Raw genomic sequence first — 21,483 nt, 5'->3', positions numbered from 1 at the left:
GTATTAAATTTTGTTTAACCATGTCATTCATTTCACTTTTCTAATATTATGCAGCAACCACTTGACTAAAATTCAATTTCTCTCAATGGAACTCACCATCAAGCTGCAATTCAAGGGACACAATCAAGTTAAGCTGACAATGGAACTCGATGTCAAACCACAAATAAAGCTTAGTTGATAATTGAACTCAATGTCAAGCTACAATCCAAGGGACACAATCAAGCAAAACGGACATATTGGCATTTCATAACCTTTCTTAGACATTGTTAGATTGAATGAAACAATATTAGTAGATTGCTTTGCTTATTTAGAATTGTGCAACAATAATACATGAAATGGTACTTTTAAAGGAAAATTGGATTAATAGTGTCTTGATAAAGAATCTGAATTTTTTAAAGATACAATCAAATTAAGGCAAATTGGATTAAGAGTGCCTAGCTCATCCCTACATATAACGCAAACAATTTTATGTGCATCATATGCATTGTACAATCAACCATTGTACACTCTAAGATGACTAGTGATTCTGTGTCGACATATTGGACAATGTCTTAACCTTGATCCACAATCTCTGCAAGTCTGCATTCCAAAATACTGTTTAATCTAACAGCAATTGAAGAAATAACTAAGACAATTATTATTTAATTTTTTTGGTCCAGGTTAATTGTTTCATTAATTACACTAAAAGTGGTTATAAGCTCACCATGTGCCCACATCCAAATGCCAAATCCTTTGCATTGGTCAAACAAACAGGGCAGCAGGCCTAAATAATTCCATTGGTCACATAAACCATTAAGAAACTTCAATGTAGACAGAAATAATTAGTGAAGATAATATTTGATACTTACAGATTGATTTTGGTCATCTGTTGTTGAATTGCTATGTGTAGGCCTAGAGTATGGAACGGGAGATGGTTTTGGAACTATTCTCTTTGCTGTTCCGGTTACACTTCTGTTATCCATTCATAGACACAGATGAGAAGAAGAAAAATTTAATCACTTCAAATAATGTCACTCGAAAGAAAAAGTTGCATTGTTTCAATGAAAATTGTCAACGTAATGAATCAAAAGTATCGTATCAACATTATAGTAAAGATTTCGCGTAAATGCATAGATGTATAGAAAAAATGACGAAAAAAAGATGATGCACATATCAATGATATCATTAATATATAGAAGATTTTTTATAGAATAGTTTAACGTTTAAGATCATACCCAAGTTTTCGAAATTCAACACATGCTTTGTATTGGAAGGGGATCTCCATGAGAGCGTTAACAGCAAAAGCTGCTTCTTTTTCGGCTGCGCTTGTGTTTTTAGACATTATTTTTGTGAAGTTAACAAACTGCACGAAACAGAAATTTATGTGAAGTTAACAACCTATACGAAACAGAAATTCTTTGACCAATTGATGAAAAATAATGATCAGTTATCTTAGGTCAAATTTCGATCAATAGATTCATTTAACAGCTAGATTTCGGCTTTGAAGTAGATTAATACCGGATACGAATTCAAATAGGTTACTACATGAGCCCCACATTTGTATGCTACTATTGCTAGTAATACCTGAAAATTGTCAAAATCTCGTGTCGGAATTTTGTCATCAAACTTTTGCATGTCTTCCCAAGGTCCATCATCAACTCCAACCAGAACTATGGCAAGTGAATATTTACTGCATCATAAATAAAGAATGAACCTTAATGTATATTAGAGACATGAAACTGTTTGGAAGTACGTTAAAAACAGAACAATAGGAAAAGAATAAATAGCATCATATTAGTCCCTAAATAATGAGAATTGTGTTCATGGTTTCTAAATGACGTCTAGTCCATCAAATTACGTACCTTGCATCAGCAATTGCTTTGATCGTTTTCTCTTCTTGAGGACTCAGTTCATTATCATCATAGTCTACACTTCTTGTAACCTTAAAATCCAACAAAGTCATATGAATATGATTTGCAAATGTATGCAAACGGTTGAAACATTTAATTAAGGTGTTATGAAATGTGTAAAATGAATATTCTCATTTCTCATGAATGTGAAAGAGTTTACAAGAGGTATTTATAGGAAGAAAGTAAAGTACAATCATCCTATGAACAAGCTAATCCAAGTACAATCTCAATTGTAAAACTAGTTAACTTCAGACTCTAGTGATCAGAAGCTATAACTTCAGACTCTAATGATCAGAAGCATGTCAGAAGCATGTTAGGAAGAGGACTTGAACTGACATTGTCTACGGTTCAGTTATTAAACTGATTTGTTTGACTGCAGTTTCATTTCAGTTCGAACGGATTAAAGTCGTTGAACCATAGTTGAAAGGTCTTATTATTGATTCAGGTTCGGTCTGATTTTTAAAACATCGATTACAACCATGCATAGAAAACTTTAATTCTTAATTATAAGATGAAATCACTTGTCTAAAAAAAAGGGATAATAGCTTAATAATGGATTTGAAGACAGTTAAAAAAGTTTCATGTGGCTCTACAAACCATAGTGGTCCATAATTTTGGCAAAACATAGGCTAGAGAAACATAGGCTTGTCCATAATTTGGGATGCAATGGCTTGATTTGATTCAAGATATGCTTTGATTCTTTTCCCTAACATAATTAGGGACTAATATGATCTATTTATTCTTTTCCTATTGTTCTGTTCTCATCATACCACGTTCAATTCTATTACAATATCCTAGACCATCGAACAAACTTATTGATATTAAATTTCTCTTAAGTTCGGGAATATACCTCACATTCTTCAAAATGAAATCACGGTCATCAAACATTTTGAGACGGATAGTACCCATATATACCTTGAATTTTGCAAGTCTTATTATTACCAAGGCGAACAACTCCACCTTATTTTAGCTCTAAAGTTTCAAAGTACTCCTTTCTAGGAAAGATGTGATAAGAGCATCCAGAGTCCAAAACCTAGCCCTTTTCAGGTTCCCAACTTGTCACAGTTAGTGCTCCAACACTCTCATAACCTTCCTCTTCACTTGCAATCTGAACGGATGAACTACCACTTCCATTGCCCTTTCTCTCTGGACAATCCTTCTTGAAGTGGCCTGGATTGTGACAAATAAAACATTTGTACTTTGTTTTATTACCACCACCCTTCGACCTGGAATTCTCGCTTTTCCCATTTCCTCTGTTTTCACTTCTCCCCCTTGAGATATTCAAGCCTTCTCCACTGTCATCAACCTTCAACTCCTTGAATTTGGTTAACTCTTTGGTTCTCAAAGCTGTTTGAACTTCCTCCAAAGTGATAGTGCCCTCTTTGCCATAAAACATTGTATCCTTGAAATTATCAAAGGACCTAGGTAAAGCACACGGTAGGTGTAAGACTTTATCATCGTCTTCCAGATTCACATTTATGTTCGCCAGATCATCAATAATCTTATTGAACTTCGTCAGTTGCTCCATTATAGGTTTTGAATCCACCATTCGGTAAAAGTAGAGTTGTTGTTTCAGACATTGTCTATGTGCCAAGGACTTGGTCATGTACAATGAATCAAGTTTATTCCATATAGACACGGCAGTAGTCTCTCTTGCTACCTCTCTCAACACCATATCCCCAAGACATAGAATGATGACACTGACCGCTTTATCATTCATCTTAGTCTTCTTAGCAGATGTTAGATGTGCAGGCATCTATGCTTCTCCCTTCAATGCTTCAACACACTTTTGTTGAATTAGAGTTGTCCTCATCTTTACCTTCCACAACCCGAAGTCGTTACTACCGGTAAACTTTTCAATATCCCATTTGGAACCCATCATACCTGGTTATTGATTTGACCCTTGCCCCACGATAGGCGCCAATTGTGGTGAATTCGTTGCAAACACACACTAATAAAAAACTTGATGCATGGAGTAAATAAAACCAAACAATTAAATCAAGCAGGTGACAATGTAATTCAAACCAAAAATAAAAAGCAAGAGATAAAGGAAGAAGGAGAACACAAGAATCTGTTTACCATGTTCGGTCTAATGATGACCTACTTCGGGGGAGAGAGCAACTCTCCGTTCCACTATAATGATATGAGTTTCTTTACAAAGAGATATTGAGGGTTACAAGAATCAATCTTCAAACCTAATTCTACCCAAGTCTCAATCTCTTCCTGTGACCAAGAGACTCAATCCTAACTGTGTTTTGTTCAAGGTGAATCAAAACAATCCCAACCCTAGTGTTTGTTGCGAAGAGAATTCTTATAAACCCTAGTTTATATGTTGGCTTCTAAACCCTATTTTTTACACAATATTCATCTGATACAAGGTTTGTATTTATAGTAAAAGCAACCCCTCAAAAATTGGAACGAAATCAGGCCCCAAAATACTATTCTATTTTTCTGTGTCAGCTCAAAATCGTACTCCGATTTTGTCAGATCGTGCTCCGATTTTTTACGAATGGGAAGTGCCAATTCTGCTCTAAAAATCGTACTCCGATTTTGACGAAATTCCAACCTTCAATTTTGAGTCACTTCTACATCATTTAGTTTATTAATAATGTGAAGAGTTTGCGATATTGACTATATTATTCTTAGTTGGTCAATCAGATTGTCTTAACCATTACTTTATGATGTTTTGGAGGATAATATGTTGGTCAACAAGGGACCTTTGTGCCTATAGTCTTAAGAACAATATGATTCGCCAATATGTTGGATAACTATCAATAGCAAGTTGTGGACTTTATTTTGATTGCAGAGTTTTCTAGTCCTCGCCACTACTTTATTATGTTTTTTTGTAGGACAATATGTTGGTCAACAATGGACTTTCATGTCTATAGTCTCAAGGACAATATGATTTTGCAACAGGTGATTTTTTTGTTGGTCTGAGACTGTCGTCAATTAAAGCTATCCTTTATCATGGTGTGATCCTTATTTGTCTGCGCGTAGTTTGCCTACAAAATTTTGTTAGAATGTTGTAAAAATGTTTTGGTTATAATGATACTCTATCTTGCTTTATTATCTGGGGGTCAAGCGTTATTTTTGCTCCCAATTTATTTTTGTTTTGCTTTGCCTTCCGATCTTTATCTTTGTCGAACATTTGTAAGTTCCAATCTTTAAGTTTGTATTTTGTTTTGCTCTCAAACCTTTATGAATCGTAGGTATGTAATGAGAGTTGGAACGTTATGGAGGAAAAAGGGTTGGAGAGTATGCATGTTTCAAGCAATGAGGAAAACAATTGCGATAGATTTCGACAATCCCTGAGTGAATTGGCCTATAAGTTCGTCATTGTCCTTCTTGAAATAATCAACATTCATGGTGAAGATCCCTAATTTGCACCAGAGAAATATGTACCAGCAAGTTGTCAAACAAGGTCAAAACTTTGCATCATAAAAGAAACATTTTACTCATAAACCTTCAAACGCAACAACTAAGCTCTTCTGAGTTTAGTACTGAAGAGTTTGATTAATTTAATATTTTTAATCAGTCTTCTAAACAGATTAAATTCTAAGATTCCCCAATAATCACAGAAACCTTAAAATGTATCAATCTTAGAATTCTCAATCATTTGCTTAATTTTGTGGCATCTTAATTTCACAATTTCCAAATGTAGAAAAAGAAGCTCTCTTCATTGTTTCATACTCATTTGAGTTTTGAATCTTTGGCCCATCGTACATAGTCCCAATTGCAACAGTACATAGCAGTTCTAAAACATCATCGACATATTTCGTTCGATTCGATTCATATTAATTGTTGCTGAAGGTTAGATTAGCTTCTTAAAAAAAAAGTCTGCATTGAAATTAGAAAATACCAATCAATTTGAATTTCTCATCACTTTTCAACAGTCATGAAACATTTCAACGTCTACCAAGCTATTACTTTAATTACAAGAAATCTATGTCCAATATTTAAGCTCTTAGAGCAACACCATCAACACTACATATAAATTTTATGCAAACTATTTCATGTTGCATGATAAGCATTGTACAATCAACCGTTGTAAACTCTAAGACGACTAGTGATCCTCACTCGACATATAGGACAATCTCTTAACCTTGATGCACAATCTCTACAAGTCTGCATTCCAAAATATTGTTAAAAGTAACTAAATGTAACATCAATTAGAGAAATAATTAAGATGATTTTTTTACCATCAAATTGTCTTTAGATGTGTATTTCATCAATCAAAGTAAACCCTAAAATTCCTTTCTTAAGGGTTTAATTTGATTGATGAACTACACATTCAAAGATTTAATTCGAATGTAGTAATTTCAATAAATAAATAAATAAATTCAAAGTGGTTATAAGCTCACCATGTGCCCACATCCAAACGCCAAATCTCTTGCATTGGTCAGACAAACAGGGCAGGCCTACATAATTCCATGTGTTACATAAATCATCAAGTAACAAACCAAAAAATAGGAAGAATGTTAAATGCTATAAGTATATGATGGTTGTTCTCATTGGTTCTAATAAATTCAATAATATTTAACTTTAATCCCTATAAAATATTGATTCAATTTTTTCATCCTGTTGTTGGACTAAAAATACACAACATGTTTAATTGTAGGACTAAAATTAAACTTCTTAAGAACATATTTTTCTTGACATCAAATTTACCTAGTGTTCTCTAGTAACTGATATAGGATTTGACTACTCTAAAGAAAGTACTCCACTTGGTAAAAAAAATGGCTTAAATGCACTTTTCACCCCTGTGTTTCAAAAAGTTGCGATTTTGGCTCCCTTTAAAAAAAATGGATATTTTGACCCCTGACTTTTGGCCCTCTTTTGATTAGCTGATTTTGATGGAGATTATGACAATTTCTCAGTCTCTGATGGTGTAAACTGGCATGGGGATAGAAGGATGCTGATAAGTGGAGTCCAAACTGACATTGTGTAACTTTTGGCCCCTTTAAAGAAGGATCCACTTATCAGTTTGGACTCCACTTATTATGTCAGTTTGGACACCATGCAAGTTTGGACTCTACTTATCAGCATCCTTCTATCCCCATGTCAGTTTACACCGTCAGAGACTGAGAAATTGGCATAAAATCAGCTAATCAAAAGAGGGCCAAAAGTTAGGGGGTCAAAATATCCATTTTTTTTTAAAGGGGGCCAAAATCACAACTTTTTGAAACATAAGGGATGAAAAGTGCATTTAAGCCAAAAAAAATAAAATAAAGATTGATATATATTTCATGAATATTTTTTGGGTCTAAGTATATTCATTGATTTACGTACTGAACTCTGGATTCGATATATGCATACACAATATCAATCATTGATTTTTTTTAGTATCAGTTAATATAACACTCTAGACTGAGTTGCTCACTTTGGATAATAACATACAGCATTCTAAGTTTTAGTTAGTGCTTACAGATTGATTTTGGTCATCTGTTGTTGATGCCGGCGAATTGCTTGGTGCCGGCCGAGAATAAGGAACAGGAGATGGTTTTGGAACTATTCTCTTTGCTCTTCCAGTTACACGTCTGTTATCCATTTCATAGACACAAAGATAACAACAAAAGTTAATCACTTTAAATAATGTCACTTGAAAGAAAAAGTTGCATTGTTTCATAGAAAGTTGTCACCATAATGAATCCAAAGTATATATAATATCAATATTATATGTAGAGATTTCGTGGATTGCACAAGTCATTTGTAGAAGACTTTTTATAAAATAGATAAAAATAACGTAGCTTAATGTTTAAGGATCATACCTGAGTTTTTTAAATTCGACACATGCTTTGTATTGGAAGGGGATCTCCATCAGAGAAGCCAAAGCAAAAGCTGCTTCCTTTTCAGTTTCGCTTGTGTTTTTCGACATGATTTTCGTGAAATTAACAAACTATACAAAACAAAAAACAATATGTGACCAACTGGTGAAAAAGATAATGTCTCAGTTATCTTCAGTCAAACGTCGACAATTACATTAATCTAACGGCTACAGGGCAGTTAGATTATCTGATGCCTTACACTTCACTGAAAAGAGTTGCGTAGAAGTAGAGTAATAGCGGACGAATCAAAATAGGTTATGACTTAAGACTAACGTTTTTACTGTACTATTGCTATGTAATACCTGAAAATTGTCAAAATCGCGTGTCGGAAGTTTGTCATCAAACTTTTGCATGTCTTCCCAAGGTCCATCACCAACTCCGACCAGAACTATAGCAAGTGGATATTTACTGTATCATAAATAAAGAATGAACATTAATGTATATCAAGCAAATGAAACAGTTTTGAAGTACTTTAAAAACAGAACAATAAGAAAATAATAAATAGCATCATATTAGTTCCTAAATAATGAAAATTGTGTTCATGGTTTCTAAATGACTACCTTGCATCAGCAATTGCTTTGATCGTTTTCTCTTCTTGAGGACTGAGTTCATTATCATCATAGTCTACACTTCTCGTAACCTTAAAATCCAACAAATTCATATGAATATGATTTTCAAGCATATGCAAACAGTTGAATAATAATTTAATTAAGGTAACATTTTATATTTGTACCTGACCATCTGCAATGATAACCAAAACATGGAATTGGCCATGACTTTTCTCGACTATGTCTATTGCAGCCTCTATCACCGGAGCATAAGAAGTTGGTCCTTCATACAAAATCCAATCATTCCTTCAGTCATGTATCTTAAGCAAAAGAATACAATCTACATATTTTAAGTTTTGGGAGCAATACTCATAATAGATCAAATTCTACTGAAATATTGGAATCATGGCAGCTTGATAGGGAAAACTCTGTTATTGTAGTCGTAGATTCGTCCCTAACTACAATTATACATTTGTTTTACCACACATAAAAAGTGAAGATGATGTAATAATGACCTGAGAGTTTCAAGTTTGGAACAACTTTTTTGTAGCAAGCCAAAACTTCTTCAAATCCATGGCAAGGTGAATGATCACTATGAAAGCTGAATACATCTTGATCATGGGTGGTAGCTGTATATATAATGGTAAAAGTTTAGCCATAACTTGAATTGCAAAAACCATTAATTACATTCATTTTACTCTAAGGATTAATTAGAGCTTACCATCACCAAAGCCAAAGCATGGAATCAAGTTGTCATCATCAAAGGGAGCCAAAGTCTTGCCAACAATTGATATGGCCTTCTCATAGGGGTTTGGTGTATCTCCAATTGCATGCAGGCTTTTCTTATTGAATGAGACTTGGCCTTCAAAAAAAAGGATACATTCATTATCATGCATAGAAAAGTTTAACTCTTAATCATGGCTTTTTATATATAATTTGCAATGTATAATGGAAAGATGAAATCACTAGTCTAAAATTTGTTCATGTACATCAACATACCAGTCCATTCATTACTCTTTGTAAAATCAATTCCAAGGATGAGATTTGATGATTCTAAACCTTCTTTCCTTAGTGCCGCAGTAACCTATAAAAAAGAACAATGAAAATTAAATAATATTGGTTTTTTTCTCTTTTAAAAATGAAACAGCGATTCTTAATAAAGAATGTCTTTTATTGACTTGGGACTTGGGAGCGTGCTCTTCCTCGAGGTCTCACGTTCGATTTTCCCCGATACCAATTTAGGTGGACTAATTTAGCTTCTTCAGAAAAAATAAAGAATGTATTTTAAAAAAGTTAGTACACTAATTAAGCAAAAAGTAACAAGCATCGCCACATTTTGGTGTTCCTTTTTCCCTTTAATTTAAATTTAAATAGAAAATGTGGTCCATGTTTCAAGTTAGTGTGGTTCAATAGTTATTACTTCCATTAACAAACACTTTCATTGAAGAGTTTAAAATCTTGAAAGTTGTTGCTAATTACATAATGTGGACCTATATGCTTCCAGTATGTTTTTCTTTATCAAACTTTTTTCCTTAGCATGTTTAACTCTTTATGCTATACCAACTTTTTATGTTGCTCACTCTTATAAGTTAATTTTTTAAAAATAAAAAATAACTCATCTTAAAATTTAGTTTAGGCCAACAAATGTATTGGACTGACACAAATTTAATTTGATATACAAGTTCTCAATCAAATTTTGTTTCTGGAAGACTTCCATAAATTGTACTAAAGAAGAAAAACTCAGAATGAAGCAACAAAAGACACATAAACAAGAAAAGTTGAAGAATACATGTAAACTCTCACAGATTCTTCGCATGACTCAATTAATAAAAGTAATTATTTTTTCGATGCAAGGAAAAAAAACATACTGATTAATTAATAATGACTAATATTTGAGATAAAAAAAGTAATAGAGAAAATCATTATATGAAACATATATACCTGTTCAAGAGTTGTGAAGTTATCTTTAATCAAAGCATACTTGGAAGATTTCTTGGTGTTTGAAGTTTGTCCAGAATTATGTGTCCCAAAACTTGATTTTTTAGACATTGAAGCAACTTGTGGTGTAGGTGGTAATGGGATAGGTTCATGAACTGGAATGTTGGACAAGATTCTTCCTCCTTTATCACTCCTAGAATTTTGAGGATTTCGCTTTTTACTTTTACCTAAGAGGTTTCCCATGGAATCAAGTTCAACTAGGTTTTCTTTTTTGTTTGAAGAGATTTAACTTGGTTTTCTGCATAATGAAAGATTTAGAGGTATATATATGTGTGTGTAATGTAATATTGTGATCACGAAAAAAAATAAATAGATTGAGGTTAAAAAAACGAAATACAAACGAAGTTGCCAGATAGTGTGGTTCCTAGAAAAGCATATGAACAAAACAAGCGGTGAAGTTTTAAAGAAGATTGAAAAAAAATTAATTATGTACTATATCTTGGTATCTGATTCTATTCTTGACGCTTTATATTGCTTGCTAGTTTTGTACAATTATATTCTTCTGTCTTTGCCTAATATAAAATGCTAAATGACAGGGCCGACCCTGGCCAAGCTCAAGCAGCACTTTGGCACAGGGCCCCACACTTAGAGGGGCCTCAAATTTAAAAAAAAAAAACTTGTATTTACGGACAAAATCCGTCACTAAATGTCTTTTTTCCGTAGGTAAAGGTTTGGAAGACAACAATTTTGCTATCAATTAAGAATTGTCTCTACGTAAAGGTCTATTTATCCATAGGTAAAAGTCATATGTTTGAACCATTGCTTATATATTTAACTACAATTTAATTGTCTATCACTATAAATCAGGGGCGGATCTGGACTTTCAATACTAATATTAAATTTAATAAGAAGTTATATTAAAAATAGTTGTAGCAACCAAAATTACAAAGAAAATAATCTATTTGTTGAAAATGAACTAAAATTATATCATTACTAATTGTTCTAAGAACATCTCTTTATATATAGGTTACAAGAGATGTCAAATGACCTCTAACAGGATACCCGTGCATACGGACGGGTGAGTGTGTTGCGCTCTTTTTTGGAAGCAAGTCGCAACTTGCATAGAAATTATAAAAAAAATCTTTGTATTGATATATGAATATAAATATAGACATGTGTATAAATTAAAAAAAAAATTGGTCCCCGTATTAATATATAAGTTAAAATATAAACACATGTAAATTAAAACTAAATAGGTTCTTTTATACAAGTAAAATTATAGACACGTGTATAAATTACAAATACAATATGTCTCTGTATTAATATATGAGTAAAAATGTAGACGCATGTATAAACATAAAAATAAATTAGGTTTTGTATTAATATATGAGTAAAAATATACAATGAGCCGATAAAAAAAAAAAATAAATTGGACCTGAACAAGTGTGGCACTTGCCACTCCATATGCCTTGTTCAGGTCCGCCCTTGCTATAAATAGTGCTGGATTATTTTTTCAATTCTTTTTAAATAAAAAATGTCAAGTCTGTAACCGGGCCTCTAAATTGTCGGGAACAGTCCAGTAAATTATATATAAACTTTTTTTTCTTCAAAGAATATAGAAACTTTTATATGCCTCCCAAAAAAATATATCAAAACATTTAGGAAATAATCTAAGATATTACAAGACTTTGGCTTGATTATAGATTTTTTTTTTTTTTACAGATGGCTTGATTAAAGTTTTGATTCACTGTTTTCACTCATTCACATAATTGGTCATAAGGACACACAACAAGTTCATTTTCGGGTTTTAAGTAGGTACCTTTAGTACTTTTAAGGCTCTATTTGTTAAAAATAGCAGATAAAATTAGTTGTTTCATTGGCTAATAAAAGTAAGATGACATAAAAGGTATTGTTAATTAATAATAAAATTTATATCAATTTTTATAATCATATTTTTTAATATATAAGAAAAAATATATTCAATATAAACATTATATTAATTAATGTTGATAATTTTCATTTATTATCCTTGAAGAACTTTTATTTTATATGCAAAACACCGTTTAATATTTGCACCGCACCCGTTGCAGATTTTATGTGCTTATATATGCATAAATAAATTTTTATGTATATATATGAGAAAATCGATATGATAAAATTTTAAAATAAATTTATATGTACATATATGAGAAAATCGAGAACCAAATCATAAATTTCATCATTCTGGGAGGTGAGAGAATGTTTCTAGAGAGAGAAATTCTGGCGATCAAACACTGTTCACCGTCATCCTTGTTTTGAAACCCTAAACCGCCTTAGTTTTTTCTTGCTTCTTCCACCATTAAACCTTTTAACATACCTTGGAAATGTCTTGACATTGATTCTGAACCTATAATTCAATCATCAATCAATCCAAACCAACAAAAACCTTCGCGCAGGTTCTCTCCAATATTTGTGAGATTCCTGACTCTCAGCTTCCTCAAGCAGTTTTTAAGGGTGATGAGTATGCAATACCGATTCCAGAAGATGAATATCAAACAGGTATGGATGCTTGCAAGCTCAACCTGCAAGGCAGGATCCTTTGGCCAAAGGGTTCTTCTCCTCTTAGTGTTGTTGCCTTAAAAGCCAAGTTATCCTTGATCTGGAAAGATTTTGCTCGATGGGGAATCATCTCACTTTGTAAGGGCTTTTATGAATTCATTTTTTCATCTTTAGAGGATGTTAGAAGGGTTAGATCCACTGCTACTTGGAATCTAAACCCTGGTATTCTAAAATTGTTTGCTTGGTCAAAGGAATTTAACCCTAGAACGTAACAAAACTCATCTGCGCAAGTTTGGCTCGAATCTATGGCCTGGCACAAGAATATTGGAGGAAAAACATATTGTTTTCAATAGCTAGTGGTATAGGTTCCCCTTTATGCACTGACTCTGTTACAGCTAAGCCTATGCTTGAAAGAACTTTTGGCTTGTATGCTAGGGTTTTTGTTGAGATAATATTCATAAATCCTCTTTTAAAAATTGTTTTAAAAATGATAAAGATATATTTAAATTTAATTATATAAATTGATTTCTGATTTTTGTATTTAACATTTTGGTTGAGTATTTTTAGTGCAGGAACTTATACTCAAAAGAAATGATAAAACAAAGATTTCTAACAATTTATTTGAGACTTATACAATGGACAAAGCAAGACATTAGTAGATAAAATGCAATGGATAAAAGTTGGATAAACTTGCCCAAAATCAAGGACACGATGACACACATATAAGAGGTTTTGGTTTTGGTTTTTGATTCATGGTTTTGGTTTTAATTGTCTCCAATACCACTACATATCTAATCAAAGGAACAAAGGAAGTACAAACAAATTTGGTCTTTTGGCTAAAAATTGGAAAGAAGGAAAAAGGCTGTCTTGCAATCAAAATGGATATTTTTCTCTTGCATCCAATCAACAAGAAGCACGTGGAAGGAAGGAAAGAAACACATGAGCTGTTTTGCTCTTCTTAAAGTCACGTGAGAGAAGGAAAGAAAGCATGATATGGATCCTTTGAATCTACATAAGACATAAGGGATATTTTGTATACATGGACACATGGCATGGTAAGAATGGTTAGAAAATATACAAGGTCCTTTTTGGTTGGCTATTTGAGCATGTATGGGACCCGCAAAAATTTGAAGAAGGTGAAAGAAGAAAAACAGGCTTGAGACACACGCTCCTCATGTATGCATAGGTGGCAAGAGGCAAGCAACTTCCTTGGCCTATAAATAGCAAGCCTCTCACAAGATTATATGCACCGAATTTTTGAGAAAGCAAAGCAATATACACACAAGCAAAAATACACAAAGCTATCTCTTTTTATTTCCAGTGAACTAGAAATTGCTCTTTTGTTCTTGAGCTATTTTTTAGTAAAGCACTACTCAATTTTATTTGATATTTGGTCCAAGTAAGAATTTATTTCTTATTGGGTTGTAAAGCTTGTAGGTAACAAGTGTGTAAAAAACAAGGGTTAAATCACTCGTTTGTAGGGATAGATCAGGTAGATCTAGCAAGGGTGATTTGTAATCGTTTGTTGTTTGGTTGTAAAAGCAAAGGTAGATTTACTCGGTTGCAGGAAAGATCAGTCGGATCTAGCAAAGAGTAAAAGTTACTCATTTGTGTAAAAAGAAGATAAAAGAGGAGTTGTGGTTAACGTTACTTAACACAACTACCTAGTGGATAATCTCACAGGATTGTGGGGACTGGACTAACCCATATTGGGTGAACCAGGATACTTCTTGTGTGTGATTTTCTTTTCCCTATCTCTTTTATTTTTGTCTCACACACTTCACAATATTATTCTTTTTATTAATTAACATACTAACCTAATCCAAGTATATATATACTTGAGAAATTTTTTTATCAGGCATATTTTAAACAGGTCACAATTCAAACCCCCCTTTCTTGTGAAAATAGTTTACTTCAATTGGTACCAGAGCTCTGCCTCTAAAAAGCCTACGCACCCAACGGTGCAGGAGGAAAAAGATTCAGAAGAAAAGTCTCAACACAACCTAAACACCCAACGGTGTAGAAGGAAGAAAATTCAAAGCCTAAACACCCAACGGTGTAGAAGATCCAAGAAAAGGAAATATGTCTAAAATAAAATTTATGTCCGAAGGAGGCTCCTCAAATAGACCACCGCTCTTTGAAGGAGCAGACTACTATTACTGGAAAGGAAAAATGGAACTATTTTTACAATCACAAGATAATCACATGTGGACCATAGTTGAAAATGGAGACTATATTCCATATGATGAAGATCTAAATATAAAGAGTAAAGAAGACTGGTCAGAGGAGGAATGTAAGCGCATGTTATTAAACTTTAAAGCTAAATTATTTCTAACCATGGCTTTGAGCAGGGAAGAATACGATAGAGTACAAGAATGCAAAAATGCCAAACAAATTTGGGATACACTAAAAATACATCATGAAGGCACCAGTCATGTAAAAGAAACAAGAATTGACATTGGTGTTCGTAAATTTGAACTATTCGAAATGAAAGAAACCGAAACCATAGATGAAATGTATGGAAGGTTTACTATCATTATGAATGAGTTACGTTCTCTTGAAAAGGACTTTACAGTCCATGAAAGAGTAAGAAAAATTCTAAGATGTCTCCCAAAATCTTGGAGACATATTGTAACAGCTATAACAGAAGCAAAAGATCTGAAAAAACTCAGATTAGAAGATCTTATAGGATCTCTAAAAGCACATGAAGTTCTTTTGCAAGAGGACAAGTCCTCAAACAAAAGTAAAATGATTGCTTTCAAAACAAATCAAGAATCACAAAATCAAGAACTAGAAATGGATTTTGACAATCAACAACAAGAACCCGATGACGAAGATCATCAAGATCAAATCATTCTTCTCACCAGAAAACTTCAAAGAATGATTCACAGAAGAGATTAAAACAAAAGAAACTTTTCAGCAAGGAAAGAAAACACAAAGACTGAAGTTGACAAAAGTCAGGTTACCTGTTACGGTTGCTACAAACTTGGACACTACAAAAATGAATGTCCATTAAACAAAACAAAATCAAACAACTTCAAATCAAATCAAAGATCCTTCTTAACTACATGGGATGAACCGGAAGAATCAGCAAATGAAGATGAACAAGCAGATCTTTGCTTAATGGCAAAATCAGACAATGAAGAGGTAAATCCTGATCCTTGCTCATCATGTGAAAAAACCGAATATTTGTTTGATAATCTTTTTTATAACTCTCAAATCTTAGAACAAACATGTGCAGAATTGAGAAGTGAAAATCTTAAACTACAAAGGGAAAAAGAAATGTTGGAAAAAGAGAACAAAAATCTGATTGAAAATATTCAAAATTCTCAATCAAAAGAAATCTCTGAAAATAAAAATGACTCTCAAAAGGAAAACATTATTTTAAAAGAAAATGTTTTACAATTAAAAAATGATATTTCAAATTTTGTTAAATCAACTGAAACATTTCAAAAAATCATGGGATCTCAAGTAAGTGTCTTTGATAAAGCAGGATTAGGTTTTAGAACTAATCATAAACAAAAACTTTATAAGAATTTTTTTATTCCTGAAAGAAATGAGAAAACTTGTGAAAAATACAAATGTACATTTTGTAAAAAATATGGACATTTAGAACCTTTTTGCTTTAGGAAAAAGAAGAATCAAATCTTTCAAAAACCAAGGGTTAATCACAAAACAAGTCCCGTTAAGTTTCATAAAAAGAAATTTTCTGAGTATAACACTAACCATCAAGGACCCAAAAAAATATGGGTACCTAAGGCACTACTAACTTCTACTGCAGGAATGTCTCATAACAGTCAAGAAAAAGCCCTGGTACTTGGACAGTGGATGCTCAAGACATATGACTGGAGATAGACAAAGCTTCCTCTCCTTCATCAAAAAGGAAGGAGGATTCGTTACCTTTGGTAATAATGAGCAATCTCAAATCAAAGGTACAGGTGTTATTGGTAAGAAAGATTCTGCAAAAATTGAAAATGTTCAGTTTGTGGAAGGATTAAAACATAATTTAATTAGCATCAGTCAATTGTGTGATAGTGGATATGAAATATTATTCAAACTACACACATGCGAAGTAAGACAAAAATCTTCAGGAAAAATTCTATTTACGGGATCAAGGTTTAAAAATGTTTACGTTCTATACATAGATGAACTCCCTGTCGAATCCTGTTTTATATCTCTTGAAAAAGACAAATGGATTTGGCATAAAAGGGCTGGCCATGTAAGTATGGAAACAATTTCTAAAATATCAAAACTTGATCTAGTAAGAGGACTTCCTAAGATCAACTTTGAGAAGGACAAAATATGTGAAGCATGTGTCAAAGGAAAACAAGTCAAAAGTAGTTTTCATTCAAAAGATTTTATTTCAACACAAAGACCTCTTGAACTTCTTCACATAGATTTATTTGGTCCAATCTCAATAGAAAGTCTTGGTGGAAAAAAATATGGCTTTGTAATCGTTGACGATTATTCCAGATTCACTTGGGTTTTATTTTTAAAACACAAAAATGATTCTTTTGAAGCATTTCAAACTTTTTGCAAAAAGGTTCAAAATGAGAAAGAAGCCAACATCATTTCTGTAAGAAGTGATCATGGGGGAGAATTTGAGAACTCATCCTTTGAACAATTCTTCAATGATAGTGGAATATCTCATAATTTTTCTTGTCCTAGAACACCTCAACAAAATGGTGTTGTAGAAAGAAAAAATAGAACTTTGCAAGAAATGGCAAGAACTATTTTAAATGAATCAAATGTTGAGAAATATTTTTGGGCTGAAGCCATAAATACATCTTGCTATGTTTTGAACAGAGTTTCAATAAGAAAGATTTTAAACAAAACCCCGTATGAACTCTGGAAAGGAAGAAAGCCAAACATTTCTTACTTTCATATTTTTGGATGTTATTGTTACATCTTAAACAGCAAAGACAACTTGGGTAAGTTTGATTCAAAATCAGACAAGGCCATATTTCTTGGTTACTCCACAACTTCAAAAGCGTACAGAGTTTTTAATCTAAGAACAAGAATCTTGGAAGAAAGTATGCACATTAAGTTTGATGAATTTGAGGAAATTGAAAATCAAGAAAGAATCATTGAAGAAGATGAAGAAATCAACCCTATCATCAACAACTCTCACCAACAATCTTCAAACGAAGAAGCTCCTCAAAGTCCTCCAAAATCATGGAGAACAGTTGATTACCATCCACAAGATCAAATAATTGGTGAAACCGCAGATGGAGTAAGAACAAGAAGATCCTTTCAAACAAATGATTTAGCAATGATATCTCAAATCGAGCCAAAATCGATAAAGGAAGCAATCATTGATGAATCATGGATCGAAGCAATGAAGGAAGAACTACTTCAATTTGAAAAAAATCAAGTTTGGACTCTTGTACCTAATCCTCAAACTCATTCCATCATTGGTACAAGATGGGTTTTCAGAAACAAGATGGATGAAGAAGGAAAAGTAACACGAAACAAAGCTAGATTGGTAGCCCAAGGTTACAATCAACAAGAAGGCATAGACTATGATGAGACTTATGCTCCTGTGGCTAGACTCGAAGCCATAAGAATACTTCTTGCATATGCATCTCATAAACACATAAAACTTTTTCAAATGGACGTAAAAAGCGCTTTTTTAAATGGTTTTTTAAATGAGGAAGTTTATGTTCATCAACCTCCAGGTTTTGAAAATTTAGGAAAACCAAATCATGTGCTTAAACTAACTAAAGCTCTTTATGGACTTAAACAAGCTCCAAGAGCGTGGTATGAAAGATTGAGTATCTTTTTGATCAAAAATGGTTTTTCTCGAGGAAAAATTGATACCACACTTTTTAGAAAAATTGACAAAAATGATTTATTAATTGTACAGGTGTACGTTGATGATATCATTTTTGGATCCACAAATGAAAAAATGTGTGATGATTTTTCAAAACTCATGGAGAGTGAATTTGAGATGAGCATGATGGGAGAACTGAAATTCTTTTTAGGATTACAGATCAAACAACATAAAAATGGTATCTTCATTTGTCAAGAAAAATATGTCAAAGATCTTCTTAAAAAATACAAGATGAATGAAGCCAAAATTATGACTACTCCCATGCATCCTTCATCTAGTCTTGACAAGGATGAAAATGGAAAAGATTTTCCTGAAAAAGAATATAGAGGAATGATTGGATCTCTTTTATATTTAACTGCTAGTAGACCTGACATTGTTTTTGCAGTTGGTCTATGTGCTAGATTTCAAACTGCACCAAAAGAATCACACTACATTGCAGTTAAAAGAATTTTCAGGTACCTTGTAGGCACTACAGGTGTCGGTTTGTGGTACAAAAAGGGATCACATTTTGACCTCATGGCATACTGTGATGCCGACTACGCCGGAGATAAAATCGAAAGAAAAAGTACAAGTGGCGCATGTCAATTCTTAGGAGAAGCCTTAGTCAGCTGGTGTTGTCGCAAGCAAAGTACTATAGCATTATCCACCACAGAAGCTGAATATATTTCCGCTGCAAATTGCTGCTCTCAGGTATTATGGATTAGAAATCAATTAGAAGATTTCTCATTAAGGTACGCAAATATTCAAATATTATGTGATAATACCAGTGCTATAAATTTATCAAAAAATCCTATTCAACATTCTAGGTCTAAACACATCGAAATTAAACATCACTTTATTCGTGATCATGTGAATAAAAAGGAAGTTGAACTTATTTTCGTTAACACTAACGATCAATTAGCAGATATTTTTACTAAACCATTAGTAGAAGATCGTTTTTATCTTTTAAAAGAAAAATTAAAAATAATCAATAATCCTTACCTAGAATAATTATTTGTTTTATTATTTATTTTTTTTACGAAAAAAAAAAAGGGGAAGGAAAGTTTTTTTTACTTGATTTTCTCTAAAATCGGTTCCTATGTCCCACAAAATCTTTTTTTTTAAAAATCACCTTCCTATTTTTTCTAATCACTCACGCTCTTCTCTCCTTTTTCTTCTAGTTTAGCAGACATATTTAAATGACTCTCAATCTCAGCCATTGATCCATTTGATCTCTCCCTAAACTAGTGAGCTAAACCTAGAATCATCATTTCAGTGTTGGGTTACGTAAATTACCTGCATAACATCAACTCAAACAAGTCATTCTTGTCCCCTCTACAACCTCTTCTTCTTCATTAAAAACCCCTCACTTCATCTTCCTTCCAACCCATTCTCTGAACTTATCAAAATGGCTGAACCAAACAAACCCTTCTCTGAAACTCTTGAAGCAATCGAACTGCTTCATCCCTCTCCTTCTCGTCACTCACCTGAACACTCACCACCACCAACTCCTCCAGCTTCCTTCACCTACATCTCTGAGGAAATCACAACTCCATTAAACATCATTCCTGAAGACCCAATCGATCCTTTCTTGTATTCTCCACCTAAAAGCTTCACCATCTCAGCACCAGTGAAAGCTGAAAACTTCACTGAACTCTTCACACCAAGAATCAACACCAAACAATCCATCTCAAATGAAGTGAGAAAGTCCACTAGACTGTCTGAAAAGAGAGTCTCTTATGTCCATCTGGATGATGATTCTAAGGACTGCATTCAAAACCAAAAACGCTTCAAACCCTCATCTTCAACCTTTGTTCCATATGATCGCAAGGAAGCTAAGAAGGAGAAAATGTTGGATGAAATCATTGCTAAACCTGTCAATACCGCAACAATCACCAGTCCTTATCAAACCAGCTTTGTTCCTGTAGGATCCTCAAACAGGCCTCTCTCTGAAAGCAAGACTTTCGATTTCGTGGATATGAAGAAAAGACATGTCCACCTTGATGATGTGCTGCAAATTATTGGATGGAAAGCCTTCTGTGAGATTGATGAGTTCATCTACTCAGGCTTGGTTCAAAAATTCTATCATTCAGCTACCATTCTTGAAGGCCATGACTTAATTTCAGCTGATGTCAATAACTCAAATATTCTTATCACTACTGACATTCTAGCTAAGGTTTTTAAAATTCCAAATTCTGGTGTTCAGCTATTTGGTCGTAAGTGGTATGATATTGCTGGAGTAGATAGAAACACTGTCATTAGAGAAATGTTTGAAAATGTTCAACCTGGAAAAGATTTTCCTGTCACTGCACTTAAGAATGAGTACAAGATTTTGCACAATCTTTGTACTTATAGCTTGATGCCAAGAAGTAGTGCCAAATATCGTGTGAATGACACTGATCTCATGGTGCTCTATCACCTAACCAATGGAAAGAGAGTCAATCTTCCATACTTGATCATTCAACACATGATCTCTGCCATACGTGACACCAATGGTAAAGGTGGCCTCCCTTATGCTATGGGACTCACTAAGATTTTCAAGGAATACAAAATCTCCTTTATAGGAGAAGATGTCAAGAGAAATTGGAAGCCTTTCACTGCAAAAAACATCTCTCATATCAAAGTGAATGATGGGCCTAAAGCTTTGAGAATCCATCAGATTCCTCTTCAAAGAGAGCCTTTTCTTAGGAAGGAAGCAGAAGAAAGCCCTCTTCTCAAACTCGTGAATGCCATGGTTGTTCTTGGACACCAGATTTCTCCCTCATCAACATCCATCCACTCTCATGAATCTCCAAAAATATTAGATTCACCTCCTCCTCTTGATCAAAATGTTTCAACTGAACTCCGTCTTTCAACTGGTCTTGGTAATTCACCCTTTCAAATCTCTCCTATTCCACTTCCTAGCGTTAATAGCTCTGCTCTATTTGGTTCAG

The 21,483-nt window shown here is 33.3% G+C and overlaps 1 protein-coding gene across 4 annotated transcripts; it reads right to left on the bottom strand.

Annotated features, from left to right (window-relative positions):
* Window positions 1-218: 218 nt before the first annotated feature.
* LOC146948818 (E3 ubiquitin-protein ligase RGLG4-like) lies at window positions 219-10,750 on the bottom strand. Of its 4 annotated transcripts, none has more exons than XM_085745013.1 (11): window positions 10,204-10,750; window positions 9,262-9,346; window positions 8,984-9,124; window positions 8,778-8,891; window positions 8,448-8,545; window positions 8,275-8,354; window positions 8,017-8,122; window positions 7,658-7,785; window positions 7,315-7,426; window positions 6,251-6,307; window positions 219-579 (listed from the first exon to the last, which is right to left on the bottom strand). In XM_085745013.1, the coding sequence occupies exons 1-11, from the start codon at window positions 10,441-10,443 to the stop codon at window positions 493-495; spliced, it is 1,248 nt and encodes a 415-aa protein (XP_085601139.1). In that variant the 5' UTR covers window positions 10,444-10,750; the 3' UTR covers window positions 219-492. The 4 variants fall into 4 exon arrangements, with proteins under 4 accessions (XP_085601139.1, XP_085601137.1, XP_085601140.1 ...); XM_085745011.1 differs by lacking the exon at window positions 6,251-6,307 and adding an exon at window positions 704-763; XM_085745014.1 differs by lacking the exons at window positions 6,251-6,307; window positions 7,315-7,426; window positions 7,658-7,785 and adding exons at window positions 704-763; window positions 849-951; window positions 1,215-1,342.
* Between the last annotated feature and the right edge of the window lie 10,733 nt (window positions 10,751-21,483).

This window comes from Medicago sativa, chromosome 2 (assembly GCF_051527215.1).
Source record: "Medicago sativa cultivar Bolivia chromosome 2, Bolivia_mono, whole genome shotgun sequence".
NCBI classification, from domain to species: Eukaryota; Viridiplantae; Streptophyta; class Magnoliopsida; order Fabales; family Fabaceae; genus Medicago; species Medicago sativa.
This window is presented reverse-complemented; position numbering and strand designations above follow the sequence as displayed.

What these genes read in the sequence shown, in the direction of transcription:
- LOC146948818 (XM_085745011.1), bottom strand. Translation starts at nt 10,443, where the DNA reads ATGGGAAACCTCTTAGGTAAAAGTAAAAAGCGAAATCCTCAAAATTCT. An exon ending in TTATCATTGCAGATGGTCAG is followed by an intron (nt 8,355 to 8,447) that starts GTACAAATATAA and finishes TTGGATTTTAAG; the next exon opens with GTTACGAGAAGTGTAGACTA. An exon ending in CATTTGGATGTGGGCACATG is followed by an intron (nt 580 to 703) that starts GTGAGCTTATAA and finishes TTTGGAATGCAG; the next exon opens with ACTTGCAGAGATTGTGGATC.